General features: G+C 36.8%; 2 protein-coding genes across 2 annotated transcripts; one reads left to right on the top strand and one right to left on the bottom strand.

Moving 5' to 3' along the window:
* Window positions 1-1,255: 1,255 nt before the first annotated feature.
* Window positions 1,256-9,866, bottom strand: LOC136255664 (uncharacterized). The gene is made up of 8 exons (XM_066048480.1): window positions 9,682-9,866; window positions 6,321-6,427; window positions 4,530-4,770; window positions 4,347-4,472; window positions 4,030-4,181; window positions 3,523-3,622; window positions 3,215-3,379; window positions 1,256-2,495 (listed from the first exon to the last, which is right to left on the bottom strand). The coding sequence occupies exons 1-8, from the start codon at window positions 9,842-9,844 to the stop codon at window positions 1,321-1,323; spliced, it is 2,229 nt and encodes a 742-aa protein (XP_065904552.1). The 5' UTR covers window positions 9,845-9,866; the 3' UTR covers window positions 1,256-1,320.
* On the top strand, window positions 9,679-24,153 carry LOC136255666 (muscle, skeletal receptor tyrosine-protein kinase-like). Its single transcript, XM_066048481.1, has 8 exons — window positions 9,679-10,026; window positions 10,092-10,219; window positions 10,293-10,388; window positions 12,229-12,375; window positions 15,825-16,331; window positions 22,851-23,214; window positions 23,560-23,779; window positions 23,826-24,153. Exons 2-6 carry the CDS (start codon window positions 10,210-10,212, stop codon window positions 23,186-23,188), a joined length of 1,098 nt encoding a protein of 365 aa, XP_065904553.1. The 5' UTR covers window positions 9,679-10,026; window positions 10,092-10,209; the 3' UTR covers window positions 23,189-23,214; window positions 23,560-23,779; window positions 23,826-24,153.
* The last annotated feature ends 1,690 nt before the right edge of the window (window positions 24,154-25,843 follow it).

Below are 25,843 nucleotides of genomic sequence, written 5' to 3'. Positions count from 1 at the left end.
TTATACTCCCTAATGGAGGTCTGCACAGTATTAATAATAAATAAATAAATAATAAATGCACACACATGTACATTGATCAATCTGTCCCTAGGTCTCACCAAATACAGGCTGGCTAGCAAGATTAACACTTATTTTCCTCATCAAATGACAAAAGAAAAAATACAGTGTGTGTTCTAGACTAGTACAGCCAAACCTCTCTAATCCGACACCTGCGTAATCCAGAATCCTCTCTATTCCGACCAAAATGTCATTTACCAACAATTTTGTGTAGAAAACAACCTCTGTAATCTGACACCTCTGTACTCTGTAATCCGACACCTCTGTACTCTGTAATCCGACACAAAATTTGATTCCCTAGCTAGAGTTGGAAATACATTGTTTTTGATTTTTGTAATCCGACATAGAATAATAGCAGCATTAAAAGCAATCACAGAGAATAATATTTAAGCAACCAAAGCATTTAATTGGTTGACAATAATAGAAAAAGTTGTAATACTTGCAAATTTACTGCATAATCCGACATGATTCTACAATTTCGGATTACAGAGGTGACTTGATAATCCAACAACCTCCTTAATCCAGCAAAATTTATGGCTTCCATTGAACATCGGATTAGAGAGGTTTAACTGTACAATCAAAATCCATAATTATGAACTCTTTGATCCCTATTAGGCACATGCGTGTGTATAAATAGCTACCAAACAGTCTTTCTGGAGTACAGTATCACAGGCACCTCAGGCAATGAGTATATAAACAACAACATCTCAAAGATTTTTATTTTAGTGTACTCATAAGCAATTAAATTAAAGGTACTATACTTTATATGAGCAATAGCTCCAATCAAAGCTCTGTGTCACACAAGACCTCTCTTTACTTTATATACCAGTGTGAAGTGCTCACTATGTATGCATCTCCTGCAGTCTCAGGTTAGAGCTATGTAGTTTTTTAGCCACTGATAAAATATATGGGAAACCTTCATTATTTTGCTAGTGAACTATCAAACTAGTGGAGTCTATAGGGGTTCCTCCAGGGAAATTTTGAAAATGTAAACATGCCTAGTGGAAGCAATTTTAGAGAAATGATTGAGATTTGGTAATTTAAGAAAATAGCAAGCTGAAAAGACAAAGTTTAAAAATAAGATCTACGTATATAATTACGTACACGCAAGCCTTATTTTATAGGATTTTAAGGCAACTTATAGTGGACTGAAAGAAAGAAAATTAAAAGTAAAAATCAAGCCATCATCCATAAAATGTTATATGTAAACGCTGTGAACTACAATATCAATAAAAATTATATGATCATATACAACAGAATATATTATTGGGCTACTTCATCATTGTTCATAACTAATGCTTGCATGTTGACATAATTCTCAACATCTTTAATAACAGTGACATTGTTCTGTTGCAGATCCTCCAACAATTGTAGGATATTGCTGATAGTTGGTCTCCTGACAGGCATTTTCTCCCAACTCTGTAACATTATGTCATATATCTCTTTAGTGCACAGTTGAGGACACGATAACAGGACACCTCCTCGGATATTGTCAATAACCTCCTGGTTGGAAGCACCATAATATGGTTGCTGTGAATAAGTGAATATCTCCCACATCAAGACCCCATAAGACCATACGTCACTTTTGACAGTGAATCGTCCATAAAGAAGAGACTCAGGTGGCATCCAACGAACAGGGAGACAAGCACGGCCACTACCAACCTTGTAATAATCTGCCCCGTACACATCTCGGGATAAACCGAAGTCAGCAATCTTACATACAAGTTGTGAGTTAACTAGGCAGTTCCTTGAAGCAATGTCTCGGTGAACAAATCTCTTGTTAGCCAAATACTCTAGTCCTTTGGCAAGCTGGATACATATGGGTAAAAACTGTGATGTTTTAAGTGTCACGTCTTCTGGCTTTAGCCTAAGGAAGTCTGGATTTCTTGGGTTACTTGTCCTCAGTAAATCATTCAGTGCTCCAAGATCCATGTACTCAAAGATCATACAAGTCTTTTCTACTTCCTGAATACAAATCCCGACCAATCGAATTACATTCTCATGTTCAAAATTCACAACAGTATCTACTTCCTTTTGAAAATTCAACATCACGTCAAAGTCAGCATCAGCCTTTAATGTCTTTACTGCAACATACCCATCAGCATTCAACTCCCAGGCTCCACGTTTCAGTCCAGGTGCCTTAGCCTTGTAAACTACTCCAAAATTCCCTTGGCCAATTTCTTTCTCAAACTGAAGCTTCTCGTAGTCATATTCAATACCATAGTGTTCTAGTGTCTTTAATGGAGCCTGCATCTTTTGTAGAGTGTAATAAGGATTGAAGGCTCCTTCGGACAATACAATCTTTTGTTGGATCGCATATTTCTTACGGCGTGAATGATAATACGATACTAATCCGATAGTACCAATTAATAGCAGTAATGAGACTGTCAACACCACCACAGTTGGGACAACAATCACCACCACATTATTGCTGCTTTCTGTAAGGAAAAAAATGATAATCAGAGTTTAAAATGCATATTTATAACCAGAGTTGGGGTAACGCGTTACAAATGAAACGCGTTACATAATAATATTACTTTTACAGTAACAAGTAATATAACGCATTACATGACAAAGTAGAGAGTAATATGTTACATCCGGAAATTGTAACGAATGTAATGCGTTACTTCCTTTTAAGGCGCATTGTATCCAGGCACGTGATTGATTGCATTTTGGGTCCAGACAAGACTGGAGATAGCGTTATAGGCATGGACAAAGAATGATAGTGTATGGGGAGTGCCCTTGAGGCCAAGATACAACAAAGTATGTATTTGTGACTGAACTACACCAGAGAAACACGTGTCTCGCTCGTGTCACTTGTAGTTGTAGGCTAGTAACTTGTATTTAGAAGGTTGGACTTACTTTATAGTTTGTAATGAACAAATGTAATATTATTACTAGTTATAGCCCTCAGAGTAGCGAGTAATATGTAACTTGTTACTTTTTCAGTAAGTAATATGTAACTGTAGCACGCTACATCTCGTAAACGTAACAAGTAATATGTAACTAGTTACATTTTTAGTGTAACGACCCCAACTCTGCATATAACATGCATGACATGCAGACTGACCACCATTCAGTGTAAAGATGCTTACACTATTTATCACTATGCTATGATTACTTTATATGCATTATTTAGAAACCACAACAGGATTACCTGTAATGATAGTCCCGTTGGTTCCATTAGGAACACAGTCACGGTAGAACTGCAGATCTAAACTCTGACGACGAAGTAACCCATTGGGCTGAAGTTGTGACCATGTCATAAAGGCATTTACCGGCACAGCTTTCTCCATATAACATGGCAGACTGACATTAAACACTAAATATAAGGAACAATAAGATCTGTATAGATTAGTATATTATCTGTATCCTTGACTTGGCCATGGACATAAATAATAACAATTCATATATATTTACACAGTTTATATATTACACATTTCTTATAGATAAAACAACACTTACCAAATCTCCCTCCAGGTTGTATTGTTCCTGTAGTTATATTGTTAGTAGTTGGCATACTGATTGAGTTATTGGTTGACACAAAGGATGACTGGAACACAAGCTATAGTAGTGCATAACAACAACAGTAATAACCAGTATCACAATGGAATAGAATTGGCCAATTGGATCTCTATTATCCACACAGCTGTGTGCTAATTTAATTGAACAATCTCGCCCATACATTTAAACTATCCTTTTACTATACTTTATACCAATTTTATATTGCAAATGGAAAAGTTTTGTGGATTTTACCGATGTGTGAACTTTTACTGTGAATACAGTCAATGATTATGGATTTTAAAATCAAAAATTCTAAAAATTGTGAAAGTTTTCCAGCAACTGTTTACCATATCCATGAAACTTTTCCAATTTGCAATATAACTAAACACTCTAATTGAACGGTCACAATTAAATACCCTAATTAAACAGTCATTATTATTTGAGGTCCCGTTATAAGGTCTTCCTTACAGGGTATGCTGAGGTTGTGTTGTGAATGATCTCAAATTCCAATTGTGGTAGCTCACGGTACACTGGAAACTCTAATAAACTGTTGTTGACTTGTGCTAGGAACACTATGCCATCTTTGTTGATGACACAGAAATCTCCATCCTTTATAGCAGCTACAAAGTAGATGGACATTAAACAGTGTATTATTTCTACTCTAAACATGCTCAGTGGAGTATATTTATCATACTGTTGTCAAAAATGAGTGGTGAATTTATTCAGAAAATAGAAACATTATTGTACGGACACCTTACGCTACCACGAATACTACAGTAACTTACTGACTAGAGTATGCCACATTCCTATTCTAGAATTGAACAACACTTCACTCTGACGTAGTGTCAGGCAGTACAGACCTAATATTTCATTACCAGCTGTACAGGTATGCTCTGTATTGTCTCCCACTGCTACATAACACAACACAGCAACATGTATAAACAGGTTTAACAATGATGGAGTCATACCTGTACAGTTCTTTTGCAATTGTAATGACAAAGTGTAATATGTTCCGTTGCCAACCAGAAATGGTTGATCGGACAGTGTAAGACACAGTTCAACAGTTCTGATCCCAGTATCATTACACAACAATACTAATTCAACATCTTCTGATCCCATTATGGGCTCTTCAGTATTGCTGGCAGCACAAGTCATGTCATTGCCTATTCGTACTGAGTTGTTGGTGTATGTTGACAGAACCATGAACATCTATGAAGTACACACAATAGTGTCAGCTAGTAACCTTCACTTAGTGACAAAAAAAAGATAGATTATAGGTTTTTGCTACATCTTTTTGGTCCTATCATACATGATAAATGAAATAAAGTGTTTAACATGTGGCTTCCATACTATAATGTGACCTAATTTGGGAAAACTGTCAATCAACACACATCAATAGATTGTAAGATATGCGATTTTAAATATTTATAACTTCAAAAGCAACGAGTTTGAAATTTTCACTATGAATGCAGCCAACCATAGTGTTTATTTCACTTCAATCCATAGCAAGCTAGCTATTGATATAACCATAATTTTGAGAACTTTTTCATGACGGTATCTGTAACACAAGCACGCCACCATGGGTGGTGGTGGGTGGGTGATTGATATATGAACAGAAAATGGCTGAGTGGGTCATATGGTGTCTCCACCCATAATATTGGGCTCTCAAGATCACCATGCCATTGAAAATGTGCGTAGAAAATATCTGGACAACTGCCCAAGGCTGTTCATGTTCTATAGTCTCATGTTTCAGCTGGCCAGTGGCATTACAAGGTGCCAGAACGTTCCCAGTGGCTGGCACATGTTTCTAGGAATCTACTTGTGAAAAGCAACCTGAGGAAACCAGAGGCATGGCTGTGGTACAAATATGTAGAGTATTGGTGTGGCTATCCATTCATGGTACTTCACTGGTGTGTGCGTAGATCGACAATTATGAAAAATTTGAACACATATTAGCACTCGAGTTGGAGCATTGTGCTACTGTGTATCAGTATCTTGGATCCTTTCTGTGCATCAATTTATGCTATAATGGTACGTGCATATTACAGATGTCATGAAGTATAGTTTAAATGTTGTTGTACTGATTTGAGGAATAAAATAATTGAGCAATACTGCACTCAGTTTTAATAAAATGATGGTCAATCGTAAATGACTGTATAACTAGAATGATCAGCATCAAAATTATTATTCTGAGTTTTTTTTTAATGAAGTACACGTACTAAATTAGTATTCAAAGGAAGCATTATATTTATTTAACTCTAAATCTGACAGGGTCTGAAATAACCAGTCTTATTGCACAGAACAGCAGTTTTTTTTTGTTAACCATAAACGTTACACTAGAGAGTTCATAATACCAGTATACTATCAAATTTCACTGTCAAATTCAGCAGTCGAGTAGTAAAGCCCAATGGCAAGCTCTTTGGGTGGTCTGAGGTACTGATGAAGCTATTGTCAACCAGAGGATGGTCGCAAAGCTCGATGGTGGTGGGTAGAGACCTGTACAGAAACTTTTAGCCGGTTTTGAGCCCTAAATAACCCATAAATCCAGTTAATTTATCTTTGTGTTTTCCTCTTTTCAACCCTTTGCCATCCCCATGCACCATCCCTATTGTGAAGCTTGCCTGTTACATTCAACCTTGAGATAAATTTATCTAAAATGGTCGGGCTGTTGTAGCACTCTGAATACTTCACTTTAAACTGGTGTTTCTTGATATTTCCAACAGGCAAAAAGACTAATTATTCAGTCACAAAGTACGTACCTGTTGAGAAGAATTAGTCAACATGGCAGTCAGTGTCAATGAAGCATTCCCTTCCACGATGATATTTGGTGCATCAATCACATCACCACCAGCCACCAATTCTATACCTGTATGACAAATAATATAAAATTGTGAACCATACTTTATCTCCCAGTGGCTATTTACACATACCACATATATACCCAGGTTTGGATGTTCTTAGCAATCTGAGTAAGAACATCTGTTTAACAACTACAGTAGTTCTGTATAAGCAGAGCTATGATCAATTAGTTATCTAAACCAGTTAACCACTGGAACTGACCTTTATTACCAAACCACATCAGACAGTCAGTCAATAGGCTAAGTTAGATGAATTGGTATAGTCTTCAGTAACCATTCCCCGACACAATGTAATTATATCCATCTTGGTAGGCTTTTAGCACTACCCATGTTGGTAGATTATTATGCTATTCAAATTATCATGGTAGGATCTACTGTAACAGCCATAGATGCGGGTGCAAAAGAATAGTCTAATACTGCACATCCATGGGACACTCCACTCAAGCATATGAACAGTCATTGAAAGTAGTAGGCACACAGTGTAGCATTACTGTACACAAGACAGGTAGACCAGACTGGACACCACATGATAGTGGGAGATGACTAACTCATCACATTCATAGCATACTATTCAACCATATCACAACAGGTAGATAACATTACACTAAGTTGTAATGTAAACATTTGGTCCCTATAAATCAGTGATGTGGATCACACTAATTTTTTGTCAATAAAATATTCATTGGACCAGCTACCTAACCTGCACAATAGATTTATAGTGTAGAAATTTCACAAAGTATACTGTATAGCTCTATGCTTACAATAGTAGGATGAGAACTATATTTTTACACCCTAACCACAAAGGCTTTGTACAGGTGAAGTAAGATGTTACCGTATAGGGGGAAAATTTCAATGGGTGAAAGTTCACGGTAGAGGGTAAACAAACTTATTTGTGGTTAAACTTTCACGGTGGACAATAGTATGGTGGCACCAGCTCAAAGCGTTTAGCTGAACAGGTAAACAATACACCATTTTTTTCCCAACCCAAATACAAAAGAGGAAAAAGCGGTCTGGATACAAGACTACAATGACTCACAAAACAAGCTGGGCTGCTACAGAATTTTCCTTTATTTCACACGTTACCAATCCGGACAGATACTCATTCACGGGGAAACTTTCACTGTTGACAAAACTGCAAAATCCACAAACGTTTCGCCATTGAAACTTTCCCCCTATACAGCAGTTTTCTAGCTTAGTAATACGTATTAATATTACCCCATCAAAAAATCTGTCTATTGTGTACAGATCTAACATGCTAAAATACTGGTATGCCTGCCTTCAGTGTAAGTGCTCAGTTTAACTTGGGTGTATGAAAGGGGACCAGATATTCACTACCATACAAAATTCCATACGTGTTAGTTAAAGCTTTACAACTCAATAGACACACATATTAACTATCAAAAAATGATACTATACCACTTTGTTTTTAATTCTGGTATGCTAGGATACATTCATATGTCTTTGGTTTTAATAACATGCAGAGTACTCAACCGAATCCAGCTATGTAGGTACACAGGGGTATTAACAAATTTTTGGATTTGCTAAAATTCTATTGACCATAACACCCCACATCTTATATATATGCTTCTGTGAGGCCGGCACACAGATACCAAAAAAAAAAACAACTTCTATGAATTTAATAAGAAATTGAGTATTTTATTAGAAGTCCACCAGTTCTTATGTTTTTACCATAACACGAAGGTGCAAACAAAAGATCAACATTTATATATCAAAAGAATCAATGTGTGAGGTGATCAAATTCATGCAGGGGTTGTGGTACTATACACAACTCTTTAATGACTACTGAGATAGACAACTTCATATGTGTGTGTGTGTGTGTGTGTGTGTGTGTGTGTGTGTGTGTGTGTGTGTGTGTGTGTGTGTGTGTGTGTGTGTGTGTGTGTGTGTGTGTGTGTGTGTGTGTGTGTGTGTGTGTGTGTGTGTGTGTGTGTGTGTGTGTGTGTGTAGCTATAATGCCATCGATTGCAACCTATACATAGTGGAGGTGCCATTGCAGAGCTACTAATTGATGTTAAGCAACAACAGAGAGAGTAACAGCATGCATAGCATTCTTGCTAATCTAGCTATAAGTTTTCCTGTAACATTTGCAATGATCAGAAGCTGCATAGTAGAGTCTCCAAAATCTGAGTGAAGAAAAAATACTATAGAAGTATTTAACAAAGAGGTGTGGTCATAAAAATGCACCTCATGCACAAATTACCAGCCATTTTTGTAGGGCAAAAGAAATGCGATGTCAACTGGAACTTATCAATCAAGCAACGGTAACAACGGGTAGTTTCAGGACTAAAACCATAAATAAATTCATGCATGGTAAATAAGCTACCTTTCAATATGCTAAAGTAAGTTTTTAGGAGGTAATTTAAATTTTACGTTCATAAACTAGTTGTACAGAAGTCACTCTGTTATTCTTTTTCAGTAAATCCCGAGTACTGATAAAGTATGACTACAAGGTTTGTATTTCAGGTAGTGATTACTTGATGCAGTATTACAGTGCTCAGAAATACTTCGAAAACGCTTGCCCTACATTGATTTCCCCTATCTTTTTGCCCTACACAAATTCGGATTGTGTTATGGAAAATGATGTAATATAGTGTCACACCTTCTTGTTAAACCTGTCTTGTTCACCAGACCCTTTCGTTTCCTGACTTAGCCACTCTCAAAAGATAAGAAAGTGATCCGGCTTTGTGAAACCACAAGGGGTGTCATGTAGGTATGCACTGTAGGTAAATTTGCGACCGTGGTAAAAGTCTTGACTTACCAAAATTTTGCTGTGACCTTTGACTGAGATTAAGAGCCTTTTGAGTGTATGACCTGTGACTTAGCAATGATATTTCAGCACTTTTTGGTTGTGGGTTGGAAATTTTTGCCATTGACCATTGACTTGGTATGAATTTGACCTGTGATTTAGAGTTTGGCCGCGGTTGCCTGTGTGTCACCCCCTTGAACTAGAATGCGTGAACATGAATCACGATAGCTAGCTAGTCCCATGTGTTAGTTTGTAGTGGTAGTAACCATAGCAAGTGTACAGTGTAAGCATTAATTTGAGTGTGTTTAGCGAGTGATTTCTGCAGCCATCCTAGCTAGGCCTCAGTGTTGTGAGCATCCAGTTTCTTCTAGGCATTGAACCTTTAATACCACTAACTCCCTACATTGGCTACAACCTAAGGAGAGTAAATCTCCCAGCTTTATATAAACCGCGGTCATCACTAATTGCCGCCCTTCAACCTTGTTAAAAACTTACAGGCTCCACTGGCTTCATTGGCGATATCACATTCTCCGTCGTCCAGTATTACCCATAGCGATGACAAATCCAAATCGTCACCAAAACTAGCTGCGACTTGAGGACACTCGCCTGCCACGAGCGGAGACAGCAAGAAGCAGGTCAACAGCAATCGCGCTAACATTTTACTAAAATATCCGATTCGACTGACCGGTCGTGTTATGGGTCGGTGTTTGTTACTGCTAGTGATATTGTTAGTAGGCAGATCTGAAGTTGGTGATATGCAGGAAGTGAAAGAAATTCCTTTGTACATGTACTCGACAGCAAATGACGTGAACCAATTCGCAGGAGTGGAAACAGCAACCGGTGAGAATTGTTTCGCGCAGTAGGAGTGGCTATTTAGTACTATTTTTAATATTGCTTCACTGTAGAAAAAGTCGTATTTATAGACAATGGCGAAGTAGAGCTCGCCTTCCTGAGAACACCAGAAGGTGCTCTCTTGCTCCCTGTACCAGAAAGTATCAGTTTCACTGGAGTAACCTTCCTGTCATGTTTGGAGGTAGTTAACTTGATATTCAGTAGTTGTAGTTAACTAGCTTGTATGACATGTAACTGTTCTAATATTATTGTAGGACATGACAGTGAACATCATGTGGACACCACTATAATGGGACACCCTTACATGACCATCCCATTCAGCAAGTATGTGTTTCCTACTTGCCCTTATCGTGAGTGGTAGCTATATAGTTAGTTAGACATTTATTTGTGGTGATCCCATATTGTAATGCGATCATCACAAACTGCCGGGAAACCATGCACTTACGTAGTTAGTGTATGTGTACTGTATGTCATGGCCTATAGCTAGCTATCTGTAAAATAATGAATAATGTCAATTGTATGGATCAGTGCCTGTACATTTAAGGATGATTCATCATTTAGACAACATTGAGCTAACTATGTAGATAGACAGTTAGGCCAGACAAACTCGATTAATTATTTCTCATCCTCACCCTCATCCCTTTTTATCCCACCGCCTCTAATTTCATTATTGCTGTTATCAATCACGCGTACATGTATTTTGATGCTAAGAAGGCTGGCTATCATTTTACAACACAGTAAATGTCACTTGTATCTCAGAAACGGTGGTAAAACATAAGTTCTTAAAAGGCTTTAGGCTAACTTCATTGTAACACACAGCTTGATTTGGAGTATATTTTTCTTTAATAATGAATAATGAGATATGATCTCCCACCAACGAGGAAGTCCAAATTTTTGTGGATGAAAAACAAGTAATCAAGTTTGCCTGGCCTTATATATGACATGCTTAGATTGTTAAGATGAAGGAGCTGCCTATTGTTCCAAGTTATAATCCTCATGGTAGACAAGTAGAGTATGGTACATGCACCGGTTGTTGGCCTGGTTTGCAAGAATTAAGTGACCAATCATTAAACACTTTTCATAAAATGCTTGTAATCTTGTAATTCTTTAAAATACTGTATACATATACATAATATGACTCTGGGATAACTAAGTGTCACAAAGATAGGTTACACTGTTCATGTTCAAGACTTGGGAGTTTTTCAACTTACACTATAAACTAAACAGTTTTTGGCAGAAATCATTTTTGTAAATCTTTACATAATGAACTTCTGGAATATTAGACTTATCATAAAACCAAGAGTTAATAATAGTAGGGAGGGAGAGTGTCTAATGCTGAATAGGCCTGTATAAAATGAGCACACCATATGAATGGCTTCTGGCTAGACACGATAATTGGTTCAAAGGTGTGGTTAAGATGGCAACGCATGAGTAAGCACCAGTATCAATACTATATTTTTTGTGTAGTGATCTTATGATTAGACAACGTGACCATGAAGAAAAGAAATGCTACAGCGGAGAGTGAAGAGCCAAAGCCTAAGAAAAAGCGTCAGGTGAAGACTAAAAGCACGAGGAAAACACTGCAAGCCTCTCTCTCTATTGTTAACTCTTGGTAACTCTTGATAAAACAATAAAGGTTAACAATCTTATCTCAAACCTTTTGTGGTTTAAAAGGAATCAGAGTAATAGTAACAAAGTTGCAGGGCCCAAACAAGTGTAACATCACCGATGTATAAAATGGGTTGTGTATGCAAGAATCATAGTACTAGTAACAGAAAGTATAATCTACATGTGTAGCTGGATATAACAGCCAATTTCCTCTGAAATTATGATTATTATATAACTACTAATCCACAACCCAAGTAACATGTTTGTGGTACCAAACACTTCCATTGAGATACGTATGTGCATCATTATTATTTTTGTTGTGCAGTGACAAACTATTGGCTCTTAGGATCAACGTATTCCAATGTACGGATTGTATACCTGTAAATTTTGTGTCCTAGAACCCACAAGAACCTATAGCTTTTATAAACACAATGCATTGCTTCCCTATGTATTGTGACACCACAAAACAGTTTCCCAATATCTGTATTATGGTTATCAATACATGCACTCACACATAATGATACATAACTGACCAACTCTGCCATAGCTTATACTTTATGAATTGTATTATTTACTGTGTAGGAGTGTTCAGTGTGTACCCTTGTTCTGCCTTCAATGAGAGCAGACGAGTTGTTACCAAGTTTACTATAAATGCATTCACTGCAAGAAAAAGTTTTGATCCAGTAGAATTGTATTTTGCTAAACTCTGTGGAAGTGGATCATCAAGAGGTAATGCCTAATTCTCAGTGTATAGTTATACTGTAACTGCTTTTATAATAATTACATATTGTTGGACAACTACTATTGAACTATAGTTTGGCTGATGATAAATCCTATTTTATAAGCACATTTTTTGGAAATGTCAATGTGTAAGCGTACACTGAAAACCAACATTTCTCTGTACAGGTTAGCTTCATACTGTACCTTAGTTCCCTATAAAACGTCTAGATAGGTGAAGTTGAAATGTTGGCAAACTGTTCCATCCTATAGTGCAGTATCATTGTAATTATGTAATAGTACTAAGAAGCTAGGTGCGCCACTAACAGAGCAGTGTGGCCACCTGTGATTCCAATAGTGTTTGTGTGCTGCATGTCATGATACACCAAACAAAGTGTGTGCCTATATCTCAGGAATGGTAGAAGCGAATTTAATCAAATTTGGTGTATGGCCTGTCGTACCTGGCAGACAGCTATAATGCAAAAACAAACTGCTTTGGAGAGGGACCATGCATGGTGTGTGAAAAATCACATTTTCTCCTGCCAATTACACATGCTTGGTCTGGTTGCACTGGTACACTGGCTTTCTTGGCCACATGACACACTACTCAAATAAGTTGGCTAGTTAGGTAATTATTCACCACCCCAATAACTTGTGAAGAAATATTGCACTAAAATACTCTGTCGAATGCAGAAAAAATCAGTAGAGTACACATAAACACTTCACTTTTTTTCTTTAAAATAAAGGCTTCACCATATTATTCAACACCTATCAACAGGTGGAATTGTATTCAACACCCATTAACCAATATAATGGTGAACTCATGGCAGTGTTTGTATAGAACTCTTGGCTCTATATATAATGTATAGTTGAGTACTTGAGTAGTATTAACTAGAGCAATAGCAATTATTGGCTTAGCTTCCTATGCAGGGGCAGATCCAGGAGCTAGTAAGGGGAGGGGCACAAACAGGCATTTGGAGAGAACCAGATTCTCTTGTTAGTTGCTGCATTTTTGAAGCAGCAAATAATCACCTCTTAATGTCTCACTGTTGATTTTTGCTATTTGGCTTTTGCAGATAGACTTTATGACTTTAAAAGGCTATGAAAGCAACAGCTTATTTTTAGAGACACTTAGTACACACGAAGGTGCTGGTGACAATTTCACTGCTAGTTTGCCTTGGTTTTAGGTGAATTTGTAACATTAAATGCTAGTAAAATGTGCATATTTTCATGAGTTATAAATTGATCTTGGCCTGACTTAAAGTTTTAATCAAAAGAAGTAGCTATGGCTACTCCACAAGGTGAGGAGGGGGGGGGGGGGGTGCATTTTCCCCAAATGCTCCATCCGGGATTAATTGGTGTATGCTATTATATACATGTTTGAAGCGAAACTTTCATTCAGCCAAACTTACTCATAAATTACATTTGAAGTATATTTGAAGTACATTTGTGACCAGATTTTACAGAACCGAACCAAATCGCACATCAGGCAAAATCAAACTAACACCACCAGTGGATAGCTACACTATCGTACTACAAGTTTTGACCCTCAGCACTACTCAAACTACACGAGGCTGGTTTTAATAGACGTCTTTTCTGGGTGGTGTGGAGTGCCCAAATGGCGGTTTCAGGCCTTGTGAAGGACCTGGCCTGGCAAGAATCAGTGGTTTACTGGTGGACAGCCTTGTAATGTTGGCCAGACGTGTTCTCTGTAGATTTTGCTACATATCAGCCACTAAGGAGCCAGCACAGCCCTGTAATCTCGTGTCTGGACTCCAATCGTGGTCTGCCTCCATTTTGAGGTCTATCTTTTGCCCTCCCCGCCACCCCCCAGCCTCCACCCCTTTGTGAGCACTCGTGATACTACTTCGCTCGTCCAACTGCTCAGATTTTCTATCTTATTTGACGAAAAACTGTACAAGCAGCTACAGGTACTGGAAGTGGCTTGAAAGGTAACAGATTGATGCATCTTTTGTGTAAATTTCATACGCGTGCTTGCTATCCTTGGAGAGTTATGCTGGCTTCAATTCTTTAAAACCGTTTATCTCGAAACTTCTAATGTGCGATTTGGATCGTTTGTCCAAAATCCAGTCACGTTTGAAGACTGAGTTTACATAAAGCCTATCGTCAGTGTTGGGAGTAACGCGCTACTTATGTAACGCGTTACGTAATATTATTACTTTTGTCGTAACAAAGTAATATAACGAAATACGCTATAAAAACAGGTAATATAACGCAAGCTACTTTACTTACAAATGTAACGCGTTACCTAAGTAATATAGTTACTGTAACGAATCTAATATTACGTAATATTATTACTATAAGTAACGAAGTTACTAATCTCTTTGAGTAATGCCTAGCCACAGCGAAGTAACGAGGCCTACTGAATGAAGCTTATTCACCAGCTTCTTACTTATAACCAAAATTTGCATATTGTCCAACAGCGCAATCATGTCACGTGATAAGGTGGTAGTTTCACATGTGACAGCTTAAGGCTGTGGACACAAAGTAATATAATATGTAATATTATTACAGTTACTTTATTTAATGGGTAATATGTAACTGTAACTAAATAGTTCAGTTGCAAGTAATATGTAATATGTAACTAGTTACTTTTACAAAGTAACTTGCCCAACACTGCCTATCATATAACTCCTGACAGAATACATCAAATAAAAGCATTATCTGCAAGTGCACAATAACCTAATGTGCTTTACTCTTTACTTTGTTGTACTACTACTACTACTGTATGACTGCTTTATTAGAGTATCTTGGCATTGGTACAATGGTAGTGTTGTCTCTCCACTTTTGTAATAGGGATGCCACGATAGTCGTGACATACAACATGTTGTGACATAAAGCTCCATGGTATGATATGACATAGGCTTCTTTATGTCGTGACATAATTGTCTTCTAATAATGCACACTTTTCCATTCATTTTTATCGCAATAAATATGAGGAAATTTGACAGATGAGTATGAGCAATTGTTGGTTGTTGATGTCATATTTAATATTGCTGATGTTTAAGTTCATATTTTTGCATGTTTGAATCAAAATAGCTATATAAGTAACAGCTTCAGTTTTGAAACTTTAAGAATTGCTCATGTCGTGACATAATACATGTCGTGACATAAACCTCTATGACATGTGACATAAAAATTTCTATGCCGTGGCATCCCTATTTTGTAATACTTGATGTGTCATAGTTGAAAGTTCAAAGCTACAATATCAAAGCCAGATAGTCACACTTTGCCTTAAATTGAACAAAAGATATGGCTGGTGTACTGGCATAGCTAGCATTATATACTAATTGATTTTGTACTCATATTTATTTTGTAACAAAAACTGAATTATGTTATTTACACGAAAAATTATAATGTGTGTATCTGCATATTATTGAGCACTAAATCACTCACAAGATATTACAATTCTGATAGTTTTTTTTCTCATTTTTAAAAAGAATTTACAGGCATTACAGAGTTTCCGTTTGAAGCATTTTCTTCAATGTTCAATGCTACTGGTGGATGTTTTAATGACACAGACCCTCCTAGTAAACCACCAAACACTGTTGTGGAATCATCATCTGTAGCAGCAGCAGTGGCAGTTCCTGTTGTAGTGTTTGTAGTTATTACAGTGACGATGACATTATTCATAGTGTGGTTCTATCGACGTTACAAAACACAAGAAGTTGTCTTTACTATTCAGATGATGGCAGAGCAATATCAAACTGGTAATCCAATATTTGATCGAGTAGAATCCTTGGCGCGATCTAGTCCTCATGATAAGGAGTTTTCCTCAGATAGGATTGAATTTGTTAGAGAGTTAGGTGAGGGAGCATTTGGATGGGTCTACCAGGGGATGGCAACTAATATAATTGAAGGAGAAGATTCTACTATTGTAGCGGTGAAGCAGTTAAAAACTGATGCTACTATGGATGATAATGTTGTTGTGGTGGAGTTTTTCAAAGGTTGTAGAATACTTTTGTGTATGTTAAAGCATTGCCATGAGTGATATACTGATAATAAAGCATGCGAGGCTCACGGCCAAAATGCTAAATAAAGCTTATATGAGATCAAGCTCTGAGTGATTTATCATTATCAGTATAGCACAAGCAAGGAAATGTTTTAAAAATTATTTTTGGAGCCTTCATATATTATATATGTATGTTGTGGATTGAAACCCAGTACATAATATGCACTAAACAGCTGAGTTGGGATTGTACTAGCTTATTGATATGGATGATAATAAATTTTAAAAATGGCCGCATTTATAAAATTTATTATCAACATCACTGCAGCAATTTCATGGCCACCACCTTTGATTTCACACGTTTTTCACTCCTATTGTGGGTTTTCCAACCTGTTTGTAGAGAGTAATCTTACTACCAATAATTTTTGTGTGACTACGCTGCTGATTACTCATCATGTGCCATCCAGCTGTCTTGGTGGTGGTAGGTACAGTTGAGTGTTCTCAAGAATCTCAACTGTGCTTATGGAAAATAAATTGCACTTTTCCATTTGATCTCAAGTTTTGCAAGTGCATTTAATGCATGTATGTTTTGTCGTGCTTTCTTGTGCATGTAATATATTTTGGTCCAAGTCAATTAACAGTGATAAACTAGTGATCATGAGGTGCTATTTATATACTTTAACAGAAGTTCAGTTACTTTGTGAAACTTCTGTATGCTGTGCATAGAGAGGGGTAGCCATTTTGAACAATTGTTATTGAATGCCTATACACTCTAATAAAGTAGGCAACAAATCATACAGTATGATTAGTAGGGACCACAAAGGAGTAGGCATGGCCCATGAAATAACATCACCCAAAAACCAGCCTCAATATTCCCTGACAATGATGAGGCAGTATTGGTTAGGCAAAACAAAACCCAAACAAACCTTCAGATTGACCCGAAATGCTTTCAACAAGTTATTACGGTATTTAAAAAAAATTTAATGGAATTTTCCACTGACTGAGTAACTGACTGACTGATGCCTTCAGACAAGCGTAACTTGACAACGGCTAAGGCTACAGGCTTGACTGTTTGACGTCACTTCGGCCCAAGAGGTGCCTTTTGGCATACCGCAGTACGTACAATGCATTCTTCATGGACTTACCAGTGTCCTCCATCTTTGCTGACAACGTAAAGTGTTGATTTGGCAGTAGCACATGATGGCTTCCCTTTGTAACGGAAATCGTCTGTATTTTTCATAGTGGCTATTTTGATTGCAGAGATGCTTTTCGAACAGTTCTTGATTCGAAATGCTGTGTAACGGGTTGAACATAAGCTGACAACAGATACGTACTTCACTTTTCAGACAATAACTGATATAGCTGGGGTGCGCAGCACCATTTCAGATGTGGTATGCATGGGTTCACTAGTCATAATAATACAAAAAAAGTTAACAAGTACAAAAAAAAAATAGAATTTCAACTAGAGTAGGGACCATATATATCACATCAGTAAGCTGAAGTAGTGCACAATATTAAATCACAGTAAAACAATAAGAAGTGTTATATCCCTACTGTGCATTTCCATTATGGTATCTTGAGTGCACTGGGATACGTATAACACTTCTTATTGTTTTACTATGATTTAATATCGTGCACTACTCCAGCTTGTTTCAGTACTTTTTATCGATGTGCTATATATATAATATAATTATGGTCCCTATTCTAGTTGAAAGTTCTAATTTTTTGTGTACTTGTTGCATATAGCAATATACCATAGTTGGTCACGCTGCTGAGGAAATAAAGTGTACCCCTTAAATTAAGCAATTAATAAGTTGAAGTCACTGCTGTGAGCTATTTACATGTAGCACGCAATCCTCACCACAATTCACATATTTTAGTACCTCAGCTCGTGGATGTGCAACAAGTTTTCATTTCGTAGCAGACACAAACAATACTTGTATCCATACTAAGTCATTCATCTAACATGAGGCGAATCAGTGTTGAGGAAGTTGGCCAATGCCCTAATTTGTAGTGCATAATTAACTAGTTAGCCATCATTTCTTCACTAGCCTGTTACTGTATTATAAAACCATACAATTATGCATTCTATTTCTCAGTCTCATCCTGTCAATATCAACATACAGTATAACTGTAACAATTGTTTTGTTTACATTGGAAAATACTAGTATAAGTGGTACTTGGGGTTTTAGCAGAATCTACGTGACGATGATTCAAAAATCCTACCATGCATGTTTTGAATGAGACTACTGGGACATAGTTGATATTGTCATATTATGTTCTGAACATGGATATTCTAATAGAGCAGTCAACCACTTAAAGAAAAAAAATTATTATAAGGTTCATTGCCTTTTTGCTACAAGACTGACAATCAATAATGGTCAGATATTAAAACCTTGTTTACTTTGGTTACATAGTAGTAATAGTATTAACGCTCAGTTTTGGCTGCTCCGGATATCAGCTAATTTGGTTGCCATCAATGGGCCTTCTTTTACAGCCAAGCTGTTTTTACAAGGATTGTCTACTGTTATCATACACTACGATAGTAGTGTATAGTAGGGACCACAAAGGAGTAGGCGTGGCCCACGAAATAATATCACCCAAAAAACTGTCTCAATTTCCCCTTATGACAATCAGGCAGTATTGGTTAGGTGAAACTAAGCCCAAACAAGCTTTCAGATCAACCCGAAACGCTTTCAGCAAGTTGCTACGGAATTTTAAAAATAATTTATTAAACGGAATTTTCTACTGACTGAGTAAGTAAGTAACTGACTGATGCCTCCAGACAAGCGTAACTCGATAACGGCTAAGGCTATGGGCTTGATTTTTTCACTGTTTGACATCACTTCGGCCCAACAGGTGCCTTTTGGCATACCGCAGTATGTACAATGCATTCTTCATGGACTTACCAGTGTCCTCCTTTGTGTTCCATTCATCTTTGCTGACAGCGAAAAGTGTTGATTTGGTGATAGCACGTGATGGCTTCCCTTCGTAACGGAAATCGTCTGTATTCATCATAGTAGCTATTTTGATATCAGAGGTGCTTTTCAAACAGTTCTTGATTCATACTGCTGTGTAACGGGTTGAACATAGCCGACAACGAAGCGTAATGTATACTTCACTTTGATATAACTGGGTCGCGCGGCACTATTTCTTTCTTTCGGTATGCATGGATTGCAGAGGTGCTTTTCGAACAGTTCTTGATTTGAAATGTTGTGTAACAGGTTGAACATAGCTGACAACGAAGCGTAATGGATACTTCACTTTTCAGACGATAATTGGGGTGCATGGCGCCATTTCAAATGCAGTATGCGTGGGTTCAACAGTCATAATTATTATTTACAAAAAAAGTTTAAAAAACAAGTACGCAGAAAAATTTGGAATTTTCAACTACAGTAGGGACCATAATACATCGATAAAAGGTACTGAAACAAGCTGGAGTAGTGCATGATATTAATTCACAGTAAAACAATAAGAAGTGTTATATCCCTACTGTGCTCAAGATACCATAATGGAAATGCACAGTAGGGATATAACACTTCTTATTGTTTTACTGTGATTTAATATCGTGCACTACTCCAGCTTATTTCAGTACTTTTTATCGATGTGCTATGGTCCCTACTCTAGTTGAAAATTCCAAATTTTTCTGTGTACTTGTAAAGTTATTAGCATTGCATCTGTATTACATGCAGCTACACAGCTTCACTTTTACACCTTTTACCCATAAATCAGGAAAATGTTGATGTAGAAAATTTTCGTGTATTATTAAAATTTCATGTATTAAATGTATTTTCGTTACTAACCTAATTGACGAAAATATTTTTGACAGAAGAACTATATGTGACCGGACTTGCAAAAAGGTACCTTTTTCACACACAAAATTTGATCCAATTTTTGAACTTTGAAGCTTAATATTGTTTTGATTATGACATATAATTGCCTGAAATTTTCCATTAGTATAGCTACAGTAACTGGCTGCATGTTGATGCTAAGAGGAAGCTAATCAGTATAAGGAGTCAAGAGTTACATTATTTTGTTTACTGGTACGTAAAATGTGTGTAAAAGGTACCTTTTCGCAAATCCGGTCACATATGTTAATATTTGTATGTACAAATTGTTCATATAGATAATGTCATTTTAATTTTCGTTGATACAGCCAGTGACGAAAAAAATTTTTTTGACAAATTTTCCCAACTTACGGTATGTCAATGTAGAGTCTGGCATAAATAATGTGAAAAAAGTAAGCATATAATCAAAGAATATTTGGGAACGGAAAGAATTAAGTTAGCTATGTATAATTTTAGTGGGGTAAAGTTTTGGTGAATTTGGCAATTCAGTTTCAACTTGCCAAAAAATTTGTCCATTTTTTTACAAACTAAATTTCTCCTACTCCACCTTTTCAAACATACTTTCTGTAACATCTTTTAACAGGCTGTAGGACCAGGAGTCTTACAGACCTTCATCACTTGTCCTGTAAAGTCTTAATAAAAAGATGGAGACAATGTGGTATTGGATTCATCAAAATTTTCTCCACCAAATTTTTTATCATACATAAGTGAGATTCAAACTTGCGGGAAATCAGAGCAAAACTAAACATCAGGCATTGGTGTGTAGGATGCCCCAAAATCACACTATAACTGGTGACACTCATCAATTATCGCCACTGAAGTTAGAGGTAAAGAATACAAAAACTGAAGGAACTCTTTGTTTTGGTGTAAGCTATAAGTCGGCTTTGCCAAATCTATCTAACTAAATTGCATACACTTGCAGTAGGGGCGTCAGAGTAAAAGTGAAAGTGGTAAGGCTCAGTCTGGGGGAATGTCTCCCCCTTCCCAGAAATTTTTGAGAAGCAAGTTTTGGGCTGTAACTAGCACTGTGTGCAAGGTGCTAGTTAGCTCAGCTACCTGACAAGTGTTTAATGACATAACTGGATACTGCCAAAAAGCACCTCCATAATACTGTCTAACTCTTAAAGCTTATCATTTGAGTTTAGATAAGCTGTAAGGAATGATTCCAAAATAGCTGCAAAGAGAAACACAGGAAAGCTGAATATACAATTATTTTTAGAGACACTTAACATGTAAAAAGTCGACTTGAAGCTGTTTTGAGTAAAAAACAGGTTAGATATGTGTTGTTTCTGTCAATTGTTACCATTAAATATTTCATACTTACTACTTTTGGTTTTGGCTTCATCAAGTTTGAAAGTTTTTTTTAAAGCTAAAAAGTGGTGAGGCTTTGGTCTCACTGGTCACACCTACTCTGATGCCCTTGACTTGCAGGAATTTAACCTTTTGCATTTCATTTCTGGGAACAATACCGTCACAAGATTTGGATAAAAATGAAAACTTTTATTGATAGCAAAATGCTACTACATAAGTTAAATTTATGATACAGATGAACTCATAAAATATGTATAATTTATGTACGAAGTGGCTATATTTACAGGCCCGTAACATAGGATTTTTTTGCTATATTTATGGCATTCCTAAGTGCGCATGTGCAAGCATCTCGTGACTTAGCTTGTTACATTTGCTATTTAAAAACTTTGAGAAAATCGTGACACAAAAAGGTATAAGAAATGAAGAAAAAAGGTGTGATGTGACTGAGGCTCGAACCCACACATCCAGGTTTGGAGTACCCACAATCTACCACTGTACCACCGGTACTTGCTGGCTATTCCTTTTGTTTTTGTACTATTTAAATGTTACTAATATAAAATACTATATAGTCTAACCCATACCAGTGAAGTGAAGAAGAAACCAAAGCTGAACCCGACTCTAACCCTAATGTTAACCTGACGTTTGCCTGTTAAACACAATGATGACTTTTACTGTCTGTATGAAGGTAAGTTTTTGGGTGAGTTTGAGGCAAGCTAGGGTTGGCCCAGCTTCGCCGGGACGCTCACTTCGCTCGCTCCAACCCTAGCTTGCCTTGAACTCACCCAAAAACCTACCTTCATACAACTAGTGTGTTTGATACTCGAGTTATACAACAAACGACTGGCTAAATACTGCGGTTTTCCACGTTCTTGCAATGCAAAGCGTCATGCGTTGTACAAGCGTGTGGTGTGCAGTTGTTCAGCAGTGGGTTTTCAGTGAAGACTACTGACCCACAGGACTTTAGGCATGCCTACGCATACAACTGGACAGCCACAGAACATTACAAGTGTATTTAAAGAACTGCGCATACTGACACATATTATTAGCGCATGACGCTTTGCATTGCAAGAACTTGGAAAACCGCAGTAAATATTTTCACCGTAAGTCACAAGATGCTTGCACATGCGCACTTAGGAATGCCGTAAATATAGCAAAAAAATCCTACATTACGGGCCCGTAAATATAGCCACTTCGATTTATGTAACATCAATACGTCATAACTTCGGGCTTAACTCATGAAGTCATGACAATTGCAGTAGCTATTTAAATTAATTAAGAGTATTCTGTAGTTTCATTACTATATATATACTGTACATTATATGTCACACACATATTATACAACTGCCTTGTTCCTATAGAGGTGACATTCATGTCCAAACTGGATCATCCTAGAATAGTTGGACTATTAGGAGTGTGTACTATAATAGAACCATATTGTATGATATTTGAGTACATGGACCTTGGGGATCTCAACTCTTACCTTCGCTCTGCCATTGGTTTGGGCCCCGACTGTGATGAATCAGAAAAAGAGACATGTTTCCTACAACTGAGTGACTTGTTACACATAGTGGAGCAGATTGCAGAAGGGAAGGAGTACCTTAGTAACCAGGGTTTGGTACACAGGGACTTGGCTACAAGGAATTGCTTAGTTGCTACAGGACTGGAAATTAAGATAGCAGATTTTGGACTATCATGAGATATCAACTCTACAGATTACTACAGGTAGCTAAAGGATTGTGTTTACTTGTAATGAACAAGCAAAACCTTGCCAAGTGCGCTTTATGCAATATATACATATAATTGGTGCATGATAATTAAGATGCAGCAATTTTCACATGCTATAGATGATTTCAACAATGTATCAAACCAAATGTTTTGCTGTACACCAAAAAATTCAACATGTGGCCTTGATACCTGTCATGTTGCATCGGTACTTCTTCTGTGTGCTTTATTTTCTGTTTATATAGCACTGTCTACCTCAATTCCATGTATATGCTTAGCTAGCTCACAGTTATGTAAATGCTTGACTTCCAGTGTTCTAGCTAGGTCATCATTACCATTGTTTAGGGTACATGGACGTGCAGTTTTACCCATCCGGTGGATGGCTCCTGAGTCCATCATGTATGGCAAGTTCACCATGGCAACTGATGTGTGGTCATTTGGTGTAGTAATGTGGGAGGTGTTCACATATGGACAACAACCTTATGTTGGGTTGACTAATGAAGAGGTGATCACCTTTATCACTACTAACAAGACACTGGAACCACCTACTGGTTATCCTCAACAGGTAACAAGTCAATACTTTGTTATGCATTAAGACACTTGTGGTCTAGGTGACAAAAGTGATGACACAGTGCTGGTCACGAAGTCCAGGGAGTAGACAAACTTCTCAAAGTTACACACCATCATTAAAGAATTGCCAACAACTCTGAAAGCTGTTGTCTATAGTTCACCTGATTATCCACCTCTTGCTTTCAATGCAGCCTTGTGACAGCTTTGTCAGTGCTAGACAGATGATGTTTGTATATATATTTGTACCATAGAGTAAAGCACATGATTATTTTAAGTGTGTCACAATGACAGTTTCATCTGACTTAGTATATTTTAAATTTATTGCATATACTACAATGTACTTACAATTTATTTCATTTTGTATCTATGTTACCTTGTAGCTGTTTTGATCAAGGATGTTTTTTGGGGGGGGGCTTGAGGGGCTGAAGCACCTCCATCAAAATTTTACTGTAGAAGCTACAGTACAGGTGCAGTTGCATTTACGGTATGTAGCTACTGACCCCAGCTTTATACTTGAATTTTCATAACTTATTTTATATGTAGATATTGTAAGGAAATATATTAAATGAATTGTGGGTGGGGCTCCATAATACTAATCTACTCAGCCGAAAACTACATTTCTATTTCAGGAGCAGTGTAGCAAGCTATATATCTAGTTATAAATAAGGAAGGAAATATAGTTGGTGAGGTGGCAGCTATTGTCAGCAGGTGATGACCTTTTTTTCAATGATGAATCAAAACCTGTTAGCACTTTTCTACAAAGTCACAGGTATATATGATGAAAAATGTCATGTGCATATTATATGGCATCTAATTCAGTCATTTATCAGTCGTATGATTTAGTTAAGTTTGCCTTTTTGATGTACAGGACCTTTCATTGTACTTGTAGCTAATAAATAAAGCAAACAAAAGGTATAAAGTACCTTAGAGTTAGGCACCAGCCTATTATGCTTTTAATTTTGCCTATTATGCTATGCTGCAGTGCTCAAAACTTTTTCCTATTATGCTCATAATTATGCTCAAAAAATTTCCACTGTTTTGTTACTTTCTATGGATAGTAATAAACTTTGGCTTATGAACAACTGGTTAAATGTAAAAAGTGCTTGTTGTGCATTAAGAATTTGGCTACATTGTATACTATAATAACAATTGTGTCAGATAACTACTTAATGCCATATAAGTGACATCAACTGTTCTATTATTGTAAGTCAACCTTTTTCATTTTTGCTTACAGTATGACAATTACTCTGCCTATTATGCTAGCATTATGCCTGATACTTTCAGGCACCTATTATGCTCAAAATTATGCTGGCATAATAGGCTGGTGCCTACTTAGAGTGGAGCAATTTGTGGTCAAAAGTAGTCGAAAAGCCTGATTTTTGATAATCTTTGGATATAATTTGTGTCACAATAATAAATTGTAAGTTGTCTTTTATTTACTTTATTTATTAGCCACAAATATAATGAAAAGTCCTCACATCGAAAAAGCAAACTTAACTAAATCATATGCCTGATAAATGACTATATTAGATGTCATATAATATGACGTTAAAAGTATAAACTTTTATTGACATGCATTTAATGCATATATAGGATCTTTCATTATACTTGTGATTTGTACTTTAAAAGTACTAGCAGGTTATGATTCATCATTGTGACACATTGTAATAGAAATGTAGTTTTCGGCTGAGTGTATCTGCACTATGGAGCCCCACCCACAATTTAATTAATATTTCTACTATATTTCCTTACAATAATCTACATATAAAATAAGTTTTTAGAATTCAAGTATAGTAGCCGGGGTCAAAAGTGTACATGGGCAATAAAAACATGGAAAGAGAGTGAGAAGAGAAGAGCTAATCTCTTCTAGGAATCAACATAAGAAAAGGGCTCAAAATATTGAAATACTCTTATAACAGTTAAACACTCTAATAGAATATTTATCATCAAAATTTCAATTTGTGTCGCTACATAGACCCTTTGATTTGAACAAACCATACTGCAGAATCTCCTTTAAATGAAAGCTACGTATAAGTAGTTACTACTGCTAGAAATAATG

This window comes from Dysidea avara, chromosome 5, assembly GCF_963678975.1.
Source record: "Dysidea avara chromosome 5, odDysAvar1.4, whole genome shotgun sequence".
Classification (NCBI taxonomy): domain Eukaryota; kingdom Metazoa; phylum Porifera; class Demospongiae; order Dictyoceratida; family Dysideidae; genus Dysidea; species Dysidea avara.
This window is presented reverse-complemented; position numbering and strand designations above follow the sequence as displayed.

Coding starts and splice junctions, on each gene's coding strand:
- LOC136255664 (XM_066048480.1), bottom strand. CDS start 9,844: ATGTTAGCGCGATTGCTGTTGACCTGCTTCTTGCTGTCTCCGCTCGTG. Junction 6,428..9,681: donor CAATGAAGCCAGTGGAGCCT/GTAAGTTTTTAA, acceptor TTTGTCATACAG/GTATAGAATTGGTGGCTGGT. Junction 3,380..3,522: donor ACAACCTGGAGGGAGATTTG/GTAAGTGTTGTT, acceptor CCTTATATTTAG/TGTTTAATGTCAGTCTGCCA.
- LOC136255666 (XM_066048481.1), top strand. Junction 12,376..15,824: donor TGGAAGTGGATCATCAAGAG/GTAATGCCTAAT, acceptor ATTTTTAAAAAG/AATTTACAGGCATTACAGAG. Junction 16,332..22,850: donor TGTGGTGGAGTTTTTCAAAG/GTTGTAGAATAC, acceptor TTGTTCCTATAG/AGGTGACATTCATGTCCAAA.